Consider the following 17,954-nt stretch of genomic DNA (forward strand, 5'->3'; position numbering starts at 1 on the left):
TATGACTTTGGAAGTCCATCTGTGACCATAGTAAGTTCATGGACAAAAGAATCACCCACACAAAACTTGTCCAAGAGGAAGAGTATTTCTTCGACTTGCTTTTTTTCTTCCTCAGAGAGGGAATTGTACTTCAGGGTGGTTGCTTGCTCATTTGGTCCTGCCAAATCACAAGGCAAAATTTTCTTAATGGATAAGGTGTGTTTCACACCTGAGTCACTCTCCTTTACCAAAATCCTTTTAATGTCTAATTCAAAATATTTGCTGAACCTAAGAGCAGTTTCAGCCCTAGTGAGAAAGTTTTTTAATTTTCTTGCTTTGTTTTGACTGGAAGAAACTGGCTTCCCTTTGAATTCAGCATTAATAGATAATTTTTCCAGATAAACCAAATATTCTTCCAATTGCTTATTTGTGTTTTGTAGGTAACTAATAACTCTATCCTTCTCCTCAATAGTCTGAGTCATTTCTTTGAATAACTCCTCTTTTTCCTGTTCAATGTTCTTGTTTTTAGTTCTCCATTCATTGATTTCGCTCTCCTTTCATTGATTTCGCTAATGTAATGTAATTATTTTCCTGTGGAGATCCTGAGAGGATTTTACCTGGCCCTCAAAAATGTGGACTGACTTCTTGACCCTGTCATTTAAGGCCTCTCTTGCTCTACCTTTTGTTGTCCTGTAGAGATTTGCCACTGAACCAGCTCTTTTGGCCAATGTTTGGTTCATCTCATGTCTCGTGGTGGTGTCCTCAGTGAAGAACAATGCATGGTCCCTAACTGCCCCTTCTAACAGAGCAACATAAACTGACACAAGCTGTAGGCCGGGCGAACCTTGTGAGGTTTACTCAGAGGTGTCCTCAGTGATCATTTTGTGCCATTCCCTTAGCAATGGATAGGGTATTTCCAGGGCGAATATTGGTTTCGTCTCTAACGCTTTAGCCGCATATCTAAGTTCCGGTTGAATGAACTTAACTTCTCTTGCATATTCATGATCACAAACTTGTTTCGTCCGACATTTTAAAGAAACCCGCGAAAATCTATTGTTTTGCAACTCAGAAAACAGGAGAAGAGGTTACGTAGTTAGAAGAGACTTTTTAAAATGGTGGACGAAATGAGGCTGAATTCAGCATGGTTGCACGAAGGGTGTCTGAGCGAGCGGGTGAAAGTGACAGCTGCGGATGAACTCACCTAGTTCGAGAGGAAGATTTTAACCCTTTTTTAGGGGGTTTAGGAACCGTCAATTCCAGTTTTTAGGGGACGTTTTTAGCGTAGAACTCGACTTTAGCCTTCGAACAAGACATTCCGATCTGGGGACATCTTACATGAGCAACAGAGAACTCATCTGAAACGTTTTACGTCACCACGTTCGGACAAATTTAACGGAAATTAGAGTAGAAGTATGGCAGATTTTCTCAGGAACTGGAGAAAATCTCAAAAGCTTTGGGAACCGTCCATTCATCAACTTTTTTGTAAACAATATTGCTCAAAGGCAAGGGGACATCTTCTTCTTTTGAATTAGATTTGGGAACCTGAAAAAAATTTTAGTTATAAAATTATGAAAGCAAGGGTTTGACTACGGTAAGTCCAGTTTTCACTGTTTTCTTTGTAATTTCATACGCGCTGAAACATAATGTAAGTCCACAGAGTAACACGATTCGCATGCGCGACGGCCATGATGTATCAAATTGTTCGCCATGGTTCTCTTCAAATTCAACGGTGAATTTGATATTTGCGTGACATTTATTGAGGTAGTGAAGAAACTGGGTTGCTGTGTTGTTATTGTCGAATAAGGTGAAGGTATCGTCGACGTATCGAAACCAAACTGAAGGGGGAGCGTTGTTGCTAAGGACCCATTTCTCTTGAAAATGACAAATAAAGATGTTGGCCAAAATAGGACCAATTTGGTCGTAGTATTGACCATTAAATATGAAGCTGCTCTTCTTTGCGGCAAACTCAAGTAGAACTTTTAAGACTGAGCGGGGCATTGTTGGGGGATCGGAGATAGCATACAATTTGTCTAGACAAATTTGTATTGTTTCATCTAGCGGAACGTTTGTGAACAAAGAACTAACGTCAAACGAGCACATGATTTCATTGTTATTGTTATGTCTTGGCCCAGTCCGCAAAACTGAAAGAGTCCTTGATCGTGAATTTATTCCTGGAGATGGGCTGAAGCATGCGTACGAGATATGATGCCAGATTATAATTTGCAAATGTTTTCATTGCTTGAATTGGTAGCCAAAAAATCCCATGCCCATGCATTGAAGGTTCAAAACCCCCATGAATAAATTCTAATATGTTTGTAGTTTCTTTCCTTTTCCTGTATCTAGTGCTTGACTGGTAATCATTACTGAATCATCTGAACAGCACTCCTTCGTCCTCGAGAATAATCCTTCTGCTCCAACAGCTTTTTCACTTTTTCATATGCCGCCTTTAGTTCTTTCAGTGTCTCCTCTGCTTCACTTATTTCTTTGTCTAGTGTCTCTTTCTATCCTTTTGATTTTTGTAGTTCTCTTTCTATAAACGAGGATTGGAAATCATCATTAAAATAAAAACAATTCCAAAACTGCAATTAAATGAATAAATGATAGTCAATCATACATACAGACAAACAAACAACAACAATAACAGATACACATACAGACAAACAAGCAACAACAATGGACGAACGCAGAGACAGAGACTAAGAAGAGGAAAAGAACAACGCATCATCAGCAACAACAGCAGCAGCAGCAACAAAGACCTACATATAAGCGGACAATTATTATTAGTATATACTAAAACAGTGGATAGCGTTGAAGGCGCGCTCTGATTGGCTAGTCAAACTCCGAATATCCTTTGCTATTTACCTCTGAGCAACTCGGGAAAATTGGCATCCCAGTTTGTATCCATGACAAGCCAAGGAATCACTCAAATCAATTTTTGGTGGTGTATATTATCTCACTGTTTTAGTATATACTAAAACAACTATTCACCTCAGTGTCGGTGGTTAGCAGTGGATATTTACCTCGCCGCTTCGCGGCTCGGTAAATATCCACCACTAACCATCTCCACTTTGGTGAATAGTTGTTAATTATTAACTGTTATTACTATAGTTGTTTTCATATGTATTGTTACATACTATATATTTGATCACTAAACAGATATCAGATATTATATGATTGATGAGAGATCAGGTGGACCATATAAAGTTTCTTAAACCTGTTAAATGTTTTTATTTTTTTCAATGCCAAGGGGACAGTTTCCCATATAACAGAAGCAGAGTACTTAAAAGTAAATTTGCCTATGTTTGTTCTGACTTGTGGTCGGTAGAAGTTAAGTTTGGCTGATTGTCTGGTGTTATAGGAGTGGACATCTGTTATAGGTATTAAAAAAAGTATGGAAAATTGCAGGAATAGTTGTTGGATTGTTATATAGTTTGAATGCAAGTAAGCAGATTTTGAATCTCACAACACTTTCAAATATCAAGGATTTGGTAGTAAGGGGAAGAGGGTTCCTGTTTGTTTTTGCAAAAAAGATACTTCGGATGCATTTATTTTGTTTAGTACTGATCTTCTTTAAATTAGTCTGATAAGTGTTGCCCCAACACATTGCACCATAATTAAGATAAGGGTAAGTAAGTGCATAATACAGTTGTCTTAGCATCTTTAAATTTAGGTAATTCCGCAGTTGGTAGAAGATTCCAAGGTTTTTTGTCAGTTTGCTTTGTACATGTGCTATTTGAGTTTTCCAATTCAAATGCTCATCTAAATAAATGCCTAAATATTTGATACTAGCTTTACGATCAATGTTTGAAATATTAATATTGTGTATAGTTGGCTTCTGTGGAGATGTTATCATCATAGAGTTTGTTTTCTTCATGTTAATAGACAGTTTATTGAGGTTACAGTAGCTAATTACTTTCTGAAGTTCTGAGTTCATAACTGCCTCAAGGTCTTTTGATGTTTTAGTGGCGTAGAAAATATTAGCATCAGCAAAAAGTCGAAAGGAAAGCATATTTGAAGAGTTGGCAAGATCGTTCATGTAAACAAGAAATAATAGTGGTCCGAGGGTTGATCCCTGAGGAATTCCACAAACAATCTGAAGATAATTCGATTCAACATTACCTAGTTTCACATATTGAGTTCTATTAGTAAGGTAACTTGTGAACCAATCTAAAGCTTTTCCACGTACTCCATGCTGATGTAATTTCCTTAGCAGTATCTCGTGGATGACAGTATCAAAGGCTTTGGAGAAATCTAGAAAGACCCCGCATGTCATGACATTGTTATCAATTGAGGTTTTAAGAGTGTCAGTTATTTCTAAAATAGTAAGCTCAGTGAAATAGTCTTTTCTAAACCCAAACTGGTATTTGAACAAGATATTGTATTTGTCTAGAAATGAGGTGAGTTGATCATTAATAATTTTTTCTAGGATTTTACTAAATAGTGATAAAACTGCTATGGGTCTATAATTTGCAGGATCTGTTGCATCCCCAGATTTGAATATTGGAGTTACTCTTTAGACTTTAAGTACATTAGGTACAATACCTTGTATGATTGACTGATTGTAAATGTATGTGAAAGGTTTAGATAATTCACGACTAGCAAGTTTTATTAACTTATTAAGAATATCTAATGAAGCCTTTCTTTCATTTAGATTTGAAAATAGCCTAGCCGCATAGTCTTCAGTGACAACTGATAAGTAGAAGCTATTTGTGGGGCTATTGCGTACTTATTTAGTGGGGTCGTCGTAAGTAGGATTAATTACACTAGCAAGATCAGGACCAATAGTAGTGAAGTGCTGATTAAATTGGTGAGCAATGCCAAAGAAGGGTAATTTGATTAAGCTTTGAATAAAGGCTGATAGTTTCTAAGGAAACTGTTTGGGGCTGCGTCGTTGGGAGTAACGAAATAATTTGGATATATCAACAAAGTTGAAATGGTAAATTGGCCACCGTAATGATTACAAAAGCTAATCATTACGGCAATCATTACGGTGGCCAATTTACCATTTCAACTTTGTTGATATATCCAAATTATTTGATTAAGCTTTGGTTTTCCTTTTAATGATCGTACCAATAAGCTTCTATGTCTCTTTCAGATTTCTTTGTATAGCTAAAAATATTTGTTATAATACTTATCTTTTGCTTTGGCCTTTATTTTGTTAAGTAGATTGGAGTATTGTTTGTACTCTTTTATCTTTCTTGAATTCTTTCTGAGAAAATGCGATTTATACATCTTTTGTTTCCTTTTAATTGATTTTAAAAGCCCTTCTGTTAACCAAGGTTTGTTGAATTGTTTATTTTAGAATTGGTTATTTTTTTTAAAGGGCATGCTTATTGACAATATATTTCACTTTGTTTATACATGCATTAGTTATCTCATGAAGATCAGTGAAGGTGGAATATAAATCTGGCCAGTTAACTTGGCTGAGCTCAGCTAAATATTGCTCTTTGCAAAAACTACTGTAATCTCTATAATGTGTTATCTGCTTGTTTTTAGAAGTGAATATATTACAGATGCAGAAAACAGGCAGATGGTCAGATATGTCAGCCAGAGCTCTACCAGAAGTGGTGTATTGAATGGGAGTATTAGTATAAATATGATCGATCAAGGTAGAAGAGTGATCTGTGAATCTACTGGGCTTAGTGGTGAGTGGGAGAAAATTATTAGACTGCAGCATATTAAGATAATCTTGAGTGTTAGCATGTTCATTGTACTTTAGGAAATTTATTTCCATCTCCTGTTATATAGACATGTTGTTTCCTATTGCTTAAGGTTTCAATTATGTTTTTTAGTTCATGTGCAAAATCTGGTACATTAGCTAAAGGATGTCTATATATGCATCCTATAATAATATTTGGTTTGTTATTGCTGGTAATAATTTCTATCCAGTAGGACTCAACTAGAGGCATGGTAAACTTTATATCTGCCCTATGTATGGTTTTAAGATTGTTGTTAATGTAAAGAGCAGCACCCCCCGGCAGCTGTTTCGGAGTCAGTATGGAAAAAATGGTACAGGGGTATATCAATGTTGATTATAGATCTGCTGTTCAGGGCCCAGTTGTTCAAAAGACAGGTTAAACTAACCTCTGGTTAGGCCTAACCGGAGATTAAATTTCCTAACCGTGAGTTTGTTAACTCGCTGTTAAAATTGCGTTGTTCGAAGCGCGGTTAGAGGACAGGTTAGCTAACCTCTGGTTAAGCGCGTTTAACCCGCGGTTAGCGTCCCATAATAAACTATTCGTATAATGTTGCCATGGTGAGCAAGTTGCGAGCTCTGCAAAATGGCTTCCTCAGCTATCTCACTCATAGCTCGAAAACAAAATTTTAGCGCTTCAGAAATTGCCGTTTTGACGGAAAAAGTCGAACAAAACCTTTCGCTGATACAAAGCAAGTTTATCAACAGCGTCACCAATCAGAAAAAAAATGAAATGTGGAAAAAAATCGCCGATGCTGTAAACGCTATTTGTGTGGCAATGCGGACAACAGCCGAAGTTCGCGAGAAGTGGCGAAACTTGCAGTCGCAGGCAAAGAAAGAATTTAGTGAAATGGCAAAGGAGCATAAGAAAACTGGTGGAGGGCAAGCTCCGAAGATACCGTTGGCATTAACAGCCAAAGTTATTGACATTTTTAAGGAAAGACCTTCTTTCATCGGCCTCGAGGGTTTCGAGTCCACAGGTAAGGATTTTAAAATATCCTTTTATCACTTTAAACCTGAAAGTAAGTACTTGTTTCTTTAAGAATGATCTATTTTAAGTATTGTTTACAAATACCAAGATAAATTTTCGACATGAACAACAGCTACAGCAGCGGCTGGTATTGTTTATATGATAACTGGTTGTGTATACACAATGTCACGCAACCAACGACGCGCATAATATTCTGGAACCTGGCGAAGCTTTGTACCAAGACATTTTAATTTGTTGTTGAGCTTGCTATTTTTTGTGTCTCCCAAAGCTTCCCAGAAAAATAACGCTCTTGAAACAGAGCAGCAATTTCTCTAACATAATTTGATTTTTTAAACATGCTAAAGGCAAGAACAAACTGCTTTAACTGTCTCAATGGTAAATGTTCATAATATTGGCTAGAATTTTTAAAATGACTACTATTTACAAGGCTATAAAGATTTTAAAAAATTAAGCCTAAGCCATCTCCAGGGTCATCTGAAGATTGCTTAGTACCAAAAATGTTTGGTTTTTTTACTTTTTTAAAAAACCTTTTCCGCCTTTTAATATTAGGTAAACACTTACTGCATGTTGAATCTTGTAATGATATGAAATTAATTAGTTGAAACAAAAGGTTAGTTTTTATCTCTAATATTTGGGGATGGAATTTTTGTTTTTTAGGCCCTGAAGCAAACCTACCCACTGAGGCAGCTGAACAAGTAGCAACCAAGTCACAGATCATCTGGTGGTTGCTACTTGTTCAGCTGCCTCAGCACAGTGGAGGTTAACAACAGTTTGCTTGAACAATTGCAGGAAGCTGTACAGGATGGACCGAAACCTCAAGTCAAAGTGGTTAATGTTCAAAAAGCAGAAAATCAAAGCAAAAAAAATAAGAGAAAGATTACCCAAGAAGACATTCTTGAGAAGCAATACAAAGCTCTAATTGCCAAGCAGGAAAATATAAAGTTAAAAAAAGGGAAACTTGAATTAGAAGTCTCCCTTTTGGAACAAAAGGTATCTTCAGTCCTGGTTACCAAGTTTCCATAAATTTAAGTCCGTAAGCCCTTAAAAGGTGTACCTCTCCCCAAAGCATCTTTATCACAAAACAATTCTTTGCACTCGCTCAAAACACATTGCGCCTTCTTGCGCCTTTCTTAACCATATCTTGACTTTTTTTAGGCTGAAAAAGTTTGGAAATGCAGCCATAATCTGTCACTCTTGTTTTGGCGTGAGCGTCATTGAAGGCTTCTTGCGCTGCACTTCGTGCTCTTATGTATGGCGTCATCAAGAATGGGCTGCAAGCGTACCCACTGTCCCCCAGAAGGACGCCATCGTCGAGGGAACGATGGTTGAATTGAATTGAATTGAATCTTTATTAAGTCATAAGATAAATAATCACATATCCTATGTTACAACATTAAAAGAAGGTATATATATAAATTACAGAGAAAATCAAGATAAAAATTATAAGACTAGATTATGTTTAAAAATTAAGCGATTAACAAACGTGTTTTTGAACCTATCAGTGTTTATTTTAGGATGGTGACTTGTCTCTTTCCTCAGATTGTACTTGGTTGATTTCTTTTTTGGCATTCTTGTTTTGCAAATAAGTGCAAATGTTACTTGTGCGGAACACGTGACTATCGTGAGTACTTCCTGGCCAGCGGGCAACGACATTGGTGAACATTCCTTCAAATTAAACATTTTTGTTGAGGTTAGAGATACCAACATATACATACATTTTTCGTTCGTGTTCGAATTATCTCGTAAAACTGTTGCGCGTTTTGCGTAAGCAGAAAGTCTATTCACCTTCATGGTTGCAGACACCTTGCACATTGATGAAATGAAAACCTTTCCTGTTGACATAATTATTTTCGTGTTATGAGGGCGCTTTGACGTGGGTTCCGTCAACGCATCCAATTACACAAGGAAATCCTCCGCGAAGGTAAAGTTCGTTTTAAATTGTGGCACGTTCGTCGTTCCTCGAAGGCCACTTGATAAAGTGGGGCTGTTTCACGATTAAAGCCCGGGACACATCGGTAATTACTCTGGAAACGGTGGACTTATATACACCGAAGGTGTCGCCAGTAACTTGTGGGAGACTTCCACTGGCGTAAAACCTGAGAGCAATTAAAACTTGATGGAGCGGCGGTAAGACATGATTCCGTCGAGTGTTGCGACTGATATCACCGGCAACAAGATTGCTAATAAATAAAATAGACTCTCGTCGAAAGCGGTATCGAGCACGCAGCTCTTCCTCTGTGAAATCGCCGATCTCACGTTGAGTTCCGGCTCTAAATCTCCTTTCTCGTCTTCGCCTTCTGCGGAAATCGCAAGATAACAAGTGTGCCATTTTAATTTTTATCCCTGATTTAACCGGAGGTTAACAATTTAACCCTGCTCGCTCGGTGGGTTAAATTTAACCCATCGTTTAACCCGAGGTTAGTGTTAACCTTCCGTTGAACAACGCAACTAACCTCCGCTTAAAATGTAACCCAGGGTTAGGCCGATTTAACCCTGGGTTTAGACTTACTCTCTTTTGAACAACCGGGCCCAGCTTTGTTTCTGAAATGGCTATTAAGACAAGTTTTTTTTCTAAAGAGTATAGCCAATCCTCTAAGATAGGTAGATTTTTTGATAGGCTTCTAATATTACGGTGGAATATACTAAGACTATCCCTAGAGCTGTAAGATGAATTGAGTAACTAATTTAGAAGTTTCATAATATTCTGAGCATGGAGAATTAAGCATAAGGTCAGACTCCCTTTCCTCGTGTTTGTCAGGATTAGGGAGCACATTCTGAAGATAAATGTTATCAGCGAGTTTTTCAGACAGGCTGGGGGTGCAGGAACCAATTAAATTACATCAAACATTACATCTAAGATGTAATGCATTCATTACATCTAAGCTAGATAACACCAACTCGCTACTATATACGGACTGCCCAAATTCCTGATAGATCGCTTACAAAATGTCCAGAATGCCGCAGCTCGTGTCGTCACTCGTACAAGAAAGTGCGACCACATCAAACCTATCTTAAAGCAGCTGCACTGGCTCCCAGTTAGCCAGCGCATAGATTACAAGATACCACTTCTGACCTACAAAGCGCTCAACGGCCAGGCCCCTAGTTACATCACTGAACTGTTGAAGCCTTATGTAGCAACCAGAAATCTGAGGTCCTCCTCTAAAAACTTACTTAAAGTACCATCTGTTAAGCTAGCAAGTTATGGTCATAGGTGTTTCTCTTTTGTAGCACCGACTCTATGGAACTCTCTTCCAAACAACATAAGAGTGAGCGGCTCGCTATCACATTTTAAGACCAGTATAAAGACATACCTTTTAAACAAATTTTATAATTAGACTATTGCTTAGTGAGTAATTTAATTATTTAAGTAGTTAGTTAGGCCGCTAGATAGTTGGTTAGTTAATCAGTTGATTAGTTAGTGAGCTAGTTAATTGGCTAGTAAATTAGTTAATTTCATTATAAGTTTTAAAGTTTTTACTCTCATTATTACAGACTACCTTATTAGCTAGTTTCTTCTACTCTGGTTTTAGAGATTTTTATGGATTTATAATTTTATCGGTGCAGTGTATAAAAATAGTGTACAGCGCTATTGGATAGTGATAGAAATAGCGCTAAATAAATGCCGCATTATTATTATTATTATTATTATTATTATTATTATTATCATCATCATCATCATCATCATCATCAATTTCCATTTATCTTGCCGCTGTTAACAATTTACGGTCTCCTTCAGGGCTACAGATGAAATCAAACACTCAAGATTGAGCCTAAGGAAATTCAAGATGGCGGCCTAAACTGATCAACAGAGAAAATCGAGGAAATTTTCTTACCTAGATTCCTCCGAAGAAATCGGCGAAAACGACGCCTTTTTGATCAAAGTTCACTTTCAACTTTCGACTTATGGCATGCTGGGTAACTAGACGGTCAAAATTATACTTTTTAGGGAGGAGGACAGGTATTTTGGGTATATTTTCTTTTTGTTCTGCGTTTACCTTAACAGTGGAGCCCCCTGAGTAAAAAATGTTCTCTCAGTCCCAGGACTCTAGAAATACCGAAATCACAACGGTTACGTTGACGTGTTGGCTTCTGTAAACCCGTCGTTAGCCTTCTGTAAACCCGTTTCGTGGAGAAGTCCGTCGAAAAGCCTGATTTTTCTTTCTTCTGCAATAAGTGAAGGGCCATAGCCATTCAATATAAAAAAAAAAAAAAAAACAAGAAGGTTGATAAGCTTTATCCAATCCAAAAATAAAAGGGAAAAACGACTGAAAAAAAGCCCTTTAGCTTGTCGCTTAAATCTGCTCAAGCCGTGAACGCGTCGTCACGTAACCTGTAAGATAGCAACGGGAGGAATCTACATAGCAACCGACCATCGTGGAAAGAAAAAACGGTGCGCCAGCCACTGCCTGGTTTTAACCTCATCACAAACTTCTTCTGGGACTTTTTACCGATTCGTTCAAGAGAGACAAATTAAAGGGAGGAAAGTTAATTTGAAATTAGACAAAAGCAAAATAGAAAGCGATGAATTCATTTGTTCATTATTGCAGTGGTACATCGGGTACCTTCCTTTTTGAACAAAATCGGCTTGACGATGAAACATCTTGAAATTGCACTCGATTTGAATGGGGCGCTGAAGGAGGCGTAGAGTGTATTTGTGGAGGCCCTTTCTGATTAGTGACACATTTATTTTTTCTTTTTTTTCTTTTGCGTTTATAATAAAATTCAATTCAGTAAACAATGTTTTTCTGTTACTTTGTTTGTCTCGTTTGCATTTCATTTTGAGGTGATAGTCAGTACTATTTTTTTTTTCAACCACCAAGAACTTGAACCATCAGTTTCTGTTCAGTTTCAAATTATCAAGAACCTTAACCATTTACTTGTAACAACAGCAAAATATCACAACGCAGAGTAAGCAAGAGACCTTTGATATTTGGATGCGGCAAAAAGTAACCAATCATTGTTTGACGACTCCTCGTGTATCATGACATTACCATTCAACTAAAACGGCCAACAACCTATGACAAATAGTTGATAACCAAGGAATAAAAAAAACGTCTTAATTTCATAACATCTTGAAGTTATTAAAAAAAAATTCATCCTTAAATTCTCAATTTACAGCTAATTTCAAGAACCTGCATTTCAACAACCTGTAAAAGGCAAGCAACGTAACGTGCTGGATTTTGTAATTTCTGATCATCCGAAAATTAGGACTGAGTGTTTCATTTCTTGCCAAAGCAACACCGAGAAAATGCTAACTCTTAAGAGTAATAATAGTCTCTCTCAGAGGACGTAGGGGAATGGTGCCTGTTGGTCTTAGCAACTGTAACAGATTACTACAGGTGTGGCCTCCAGAGAAGGGCTTAAACCTTTATCGAGTCCTTGTGTTCCTCGAATTTTCATTTCCGTGGTTAGTATTAACTTCAATGTCTTGAAAAATTTATAGCATTTTGATCACCTAAATTTAGAAGACTGACTTGCATGCATGACTACCCCCTGCACCAACACCAAACTGATTGTTTAGATTATTTACTGCTGCGATGTTCGATATTGTTAATTTGATTGCTCTCGTTACTGGTAAGGTGAAACTTCTCCATCGCCTTGGTCAGGCTTTTTCAAGTGTTAGTTTTTCGGTGTTCACTATTTTGTTTTGAGTCTTGGGATTACTCAGGCCACACAATGTCTGGTGTGTGTCTGGATGCAAACACATGCATTATTTATCGGGGGGGGGGAGTCACAGGGATTTCCCGAGGGAATGGGGGTGTATTAGTCTTCGCTAACAAAGTCTTAAGAGGTGACTTGAGGATATTGATGAAACATAAATAATTAGATAGATTCCTTCTCACCATATGTGAACAATAGCCTCTATTTGGCAAGAAAATATGCGCGCATAATTTGTCCGCGGACATTGTCTGTTCTAAGATACGAATAGCGAGCTTCGAGGAACAGAGAGTGTCCAAGGACTAACATGCGGGCATGTTTTCGCGCAAAATAGAAGCTGTTGTGAACTAACGCGAGTTAAAAATATTTACGAAACAACTTACTCTTTGCTGCTCAAGATTTATTCTCCAGAGTGATCTCTAGTACGACTATATGAACAGATATTTGCCTACTTCTGTAACAACCAAATCACTTGGGTGATACCCTCGAATGTCCCCAAGTTTTAGCTGGGAAATATTCAGTCTCGTGATGTGGGTGGACCATTCGCGCGCGAGCAAAATTATTTGATGGATCAAGAACAAAATTTGATATACTTTTTAAAAAAAATCTTCTATAATAACTTCATATCATACCCTAAAAACAACACTGTCGAAAACCAGTTAAATTCCTCGTGGAATAACACTTTGGACACAGAGTTGCAAGTGTAAACAATATCCGGATCAAACGTCTCAATAATGACTTTCTTATAGCCTACAACTAGTGTTACTTTGGAAGTATTTCCGCCAGATAAAGTTCTCATTCCCGAAGGCATTGAATCCCGCAATTTTACAGTTCTTTTGAAACAACTATGTTGAAAAAGAGACGTTCTACACTTGGAGGGGTGATAAACGAATGAACTGCTATGGCGAATGGACCTATTAGTGGGGATCATTCTATTACTACGGAGCCAAAATGTGATATACCGTAGCAAACACCATCGCCATTCTTAACACAGCTTTATTTCGCTAAGCACTCTTAGCAGATTGTCGAAGTCGCAAAAAGATGAACCAGTCATTCACAGTACAATTTTTAAGGCCATCCGATGGTTTGACTCCAACAATTTAGTTTTCGTACATAACAAGCGACGGAGCCACAGTCACGGATTCTGGTAGTTTAACTTTCACCTAATCATATCGCCCTGCGCTTCTGATTCTGGCTCCCAGTCTGACTCCGTCTCGGATGTTTGGGAAAGCCGACCGAGAGAGATGCAAAACTTAAGGTTACCGTGCACCTTTTGGGGTGTCTCACGTGCAAGCGATGTAGCCCGTCCGGTTTAAACTGTAGATATCTGAACCCCTACATCAAATTAAAGCTTATAGGACTGGCTATCAGACTATACCAAAAATTTTGAAAAAAAATCAATTGTCGAATTTTTCACGACTTCTAAATGCGAGCGCCCGAATCACCTTCTAAAGTGCACCTAAACCGATAACATTTTTTTCGCTTAACGAAATAAGCGTATTTTTTGGAGTATTTCTGTGCAAAGGTTGTAGTCGATAATTGTCCGAAATATGCCGACCAAGTGTGTTGTAGAAGGATGTAGCAACGTGCGAAATTTGCTAGAGGGTATCGCGCTTCATACATTCCTCATACAACACACCTAGTCGGCATATTTCGGACAATATCGACAACCTTCCCAAACAAATGAAAAATGTGTGAAATGCAGACTTTCGTGTTCTCGATTTGACGTCACATTACCCGCTAGAGCCATTCCTCTTTAAACGCGGTCGTGGAGCAAGATGGCGGCCGATTTTCCGTATTTTGACTGGGCACAGAAAATTAAAGATTTGAGCAAATTAAAAAATTTTTGTACAGAAATACTCCAAAAAATAAGCTTATTTCGTTAAGCGAAGAAAACATTTTTGGGTTTAGGTGCACTTTAAGAGCTACAAATCAAAGGGAATTTTTTCGATTGCTCTCAAATTTTGACAGTAGCTAGTTTTACATATAAACAACATAAACGTGTCTCCGAATTTTTTATTTCTAAATACTTTTTTTTTTCAAGAGCGATTTTTGTACGATCACTCCACATTTTTTTAATCCTATTTCAAAAATGTTCTGTAACTTTTCACTTAAATTGAATATGGCAAATCGTAGACACGTTTTTTTAGCGCGTTGGCTCCGGAAACGGAGGAACACATTAAATAAGCGTTAAACAAAATTCGCTTTAACGTGTAACGTTCAAAATGTGATTCGGGCGCTCGCATTTAGAAGTCGTGAAAAACTCGACAATTCGATTTTTTTTTTTTTCAAAATTTTTAGTATAGTCTGATAGCCAGTCCTATAAGCTTTAATTTGATATGGGGTTTAGATATCTACAGTTTAAACCGGACGCGCTACATCGCTTGCACGCGAGACACCCCTGAAGGTGCACGGTAACCTTAAGTAGGAAGATGTTATCAAACGAAAACAAAGTTTGCAACCTCTTGTAAATGAAGAGAAATGTTCTAACAGGGAGGCTCTATTAATGCATTTATCAAGACCGGTGGGTTGTGCAGCCGGGGAAATTTTTTCCCGCCTGTCTCTTTTGTGAATGCATTACTTTTGTTGATGCATTACTTTTGTTAATGCATTACTTTTGTTAATGCACTCTTTTGTTAATGCATTACTTTTGTTAATGCATTACTTTTGTTAATGCACTCTTTTGTTAATGCATTACTTTTGGTAATGCACTGAGGCACCATGGATCGATCAGGTGCCGTTATTTTGCCATAATGAATGGGCGAGATCTAAAATATGTTGCTTTGCAAGCTTTGAATGGGTATCACCTTTGAACTGTTGCCAGCATTTTAATATATTTTTTTTTCTTTTAATTTTGACTCAGGAACACAATCGCCAGCAGCTGGTCAAAGAGGATTTGGTGATGGTAATCCCGATCTGTTCAAATCAGGATAAACACATGGAGGAAAAGCAGTCTCAGCCGATAAAAAGGACGCTCTAACGGGAATAATTGTGTTAGCTGCATTATTTAGTGGAATCTGGTTTCAAGATATTCTTGTACTGGTGCAGCTTAACAAGACGAACTTCCTGTGAAATCCATGGGTCTCTACAAGGCGATAACGTGCTTGTAGCTCAGTTTTGCTTATCAGTGTACTGTAACCAGACAAACAGATATAAGGATATCTTTCAGCCTTTGTCAAGGCCGGAAGCGCGACAAACCCCTGTTCTTAAATGTTGGGGATCTTGGGTAAATGGTTGCCAATTATGAGGACGAATAAGCCTCTTTTGAAGAACTTCATTACTTCTTTTCACGACCAATATTACCTCCGCATCTAAATGAGTTTTGAATGAGCAATTGTGGATGGAGTGGTGTCTTAACAACAAGCTCAATTTCTGTGTTATTGATCAACCCTGAGGCTGATAAACTCCAGGTCTACTTGACTTACACAGGAAACTGTTCTCTTGTTGAGGTTTCAGCACAATCGTGAACCGAGAATCTTCGGGTTAAAAGGTGCCCACTGCAACAATAGGCAAAACTTTTGCAGTTTTCCCCTCCTTCAACACGCGTTTTCGTTCAAAACGTAGAACATTAAGGTTGTTTCTCTAAAGTGCTTGCTATCTCCTTGAAAATCTTTGCTGCAAATATGTGATTTTGACGCACTTTTTATCGCAGAGTGAATTGAAGCAAACAATGTTTCAACATTTTTAGAATGTCTCTGTTATCGTTTTGTCCATCTCCATTAAAAGTCCATCACATTGATACCGTGTTAGTGTAAATGGAATGGTTTATTCACAGATATGACCAAAGTTTTCTACAAGTAACTAAAATTGCATCCCACCTGGGAGTAAAGTTGAAATACACTGTAATAATTTGAGAAGTGCGGCAGATCGATTGATCTCCCTTGAAGCAAAAAAAAACTCCCTCTTAGAACGCACTTCTTAACAAAAAAGCAGAAAAATTTGTCCAATGCATGACAACTGATCGAAGTTTTTCCTAACAGCGCTTTGTTTAATTGTCGAGTCTACAAAATTCAAGATCTTAGTTGACCTCGATCTAAATTCCTTGAGTTAACAAGATTTGATTTTCCCTCTTTTAGAAATCAATTCCTTTTCAAGTGACTGACCGTTCAGACAACACGAATTCATTGGAAATCGAAATTGTTATAGTTCAAAGAACCTTAAATTATTAAAGATCGAGAAGCAATCTTTGGAGCTTACTTGGTAATTGCCAAATTTGTAGATATTTATAGGTATGGCTTGCATGCACTTAGCGAAAATATTTTCAGAATTATTGTTAATCAGGATTATCCATGGAAAATAACGGGAAAGGAGAGTTAGCGAATTAGGGATTATAAGAATATTGATTCGAACAAAGCCGTTTTGAACCATCTTAAGTGAAGGTATAAAAGATTAACTAGAGAGAAAGCATCTTAAGCCTGAGGGAGTTAATTTACGATGATTCAGTCCTTTTCTAGAAGGTACTGTTGAATGTGTGAAGACCAAATACTGACACATTATTTCGGCACGTTTGTCTTAAGGTGTACTTTTAACTCCCACCAAACAAGTTAGCAAGATTTGCCCAAGCTGGTTAATAACACCCAGCAAAGGTTGCCGATGATAAAACTGTGGATAGCACTTGACCTCGGCTTTATTGCCAGCTGGGAAAATTGAAATTTTATTCTACAAGGAGCTTCGACTGTAGATAAGCAGTCTGACGAGTTTCTTATCAGGAACGCAACACGATAACAGAAACAGTTACTGAAAGGGTGGTATTTCTTTTACGTTGTTGGAGGTTTCCAGAGGAAGACAGATGAATATCTGCTAATTAAGATGAATTTTCTTCTAATGAATCTTAAAGTAGCGCCCATGACTGTCTGTGAACGTTTCAGCGATGAAATGTATTAGACTGCAATGTAGATGTTTTTCATCAGCCATGTGTTGGTTGAACTTTGACTTACAAATTTTCCCTAAACTTAAAATCGTTGCATCTCAGTAGAGTTGGCCTCCGGATCGGGAGATAACTCTTGAATAGCTCTGTCTAATCTCTGTTGTGAAGAGTCAGTCAACTTCTATTTTACTCTCTCATTTCGATGACAAGTGATCCCTTGCAAAAAAGCATAATAATGTAATTATATACTGAAAGCTGACAATTTCAGGGACTTCGTACATCTTTATTCTATTAAAATCAATAATATTTGTGTGGTAAGTCGATGGCTGCACACGAAATCCGCAAAGATTTCGCTCTCAAATACAAAGTTATCTCTCGACTCTTCATTTTCCTCTTACAATTTGAAAAGCGTAATCCAATTGATTCTATAAGGAATATCAGGAGCAGCTTTCACAATTTGTAACTTATACACCCTTCTTTCTGCTTAGTGTAAAGTTCGCGATTTAGATCAATTGATAACTATACCACACGGCAACCTGTCTTGCTGTTAATTCCTCGCAGGAAATAACACCACATCATTATTTCATCCACTCCCAATTCTTCTGCAACAGTTGCTACTTAATGAAGACCATATCTCTTAAAGGTAATTCAGTTTTTTTTAGTTAAGTTCACATGCTGTTCAGTTTTAAAAGGATAATATATTTAACATAGCGCGAGAGAGGAACGTTAAAAAGCATTCTTGCGCGGAGCGCCTAAGCTTTATA

General features: G+C 37.6%; 1 protein-coding gene and 1 long non-coding RNA gene across 2 annotated transcripts; both read left to right on the top strand.

The window, feature by feature from the left end:
* The first annotated feature begins 64 nt into the window (after positions 1 to 64).
* Positions 65 to 11,403, top strand: LOC148743276 (uncharacterized). The gene is made up of 3 exons (XR_015988718.1): positions 65 to 4,376; positions 5,476 to 5,624; positions 10,402 to 11,403. It is a non-coding gene; the product is annotated as an uncharacterized LOC148743276 (long non-coding RNA).
* On the top strand, positions 5,703 to 7,710 carry LOC111333424 (uncharacterized). The gene is given in 5 exon segments (XM_088725292.1): positions 5,703 to 6,654; positions 7,323 to 7,371; positions 7,415 to 7,662; positions 7,665 to 7,682; positions 7,685 to 7,710. Coding segments are annotated over 5 exon segments (735 nt in total). The 5' UTR covers positions 5,703 to 6,260.
* Positions 11,404 to 17,954: the final 6,551 nt, after the last annotated feature.

This window comes from Stylophora pistillata, chromosome 1, assembly GCF_964205215.1.
Source record: "Stylophora pistillata chromosome 1, jaStyPist1.2, whole genome shotgun sequence".
Lineage (NCBI taxonomy): Eukaryota > Metazoa > Cnidaria > Anthozoa > Scleractinia > Pocilloporidae > Stylophora > Stylophora pistillata.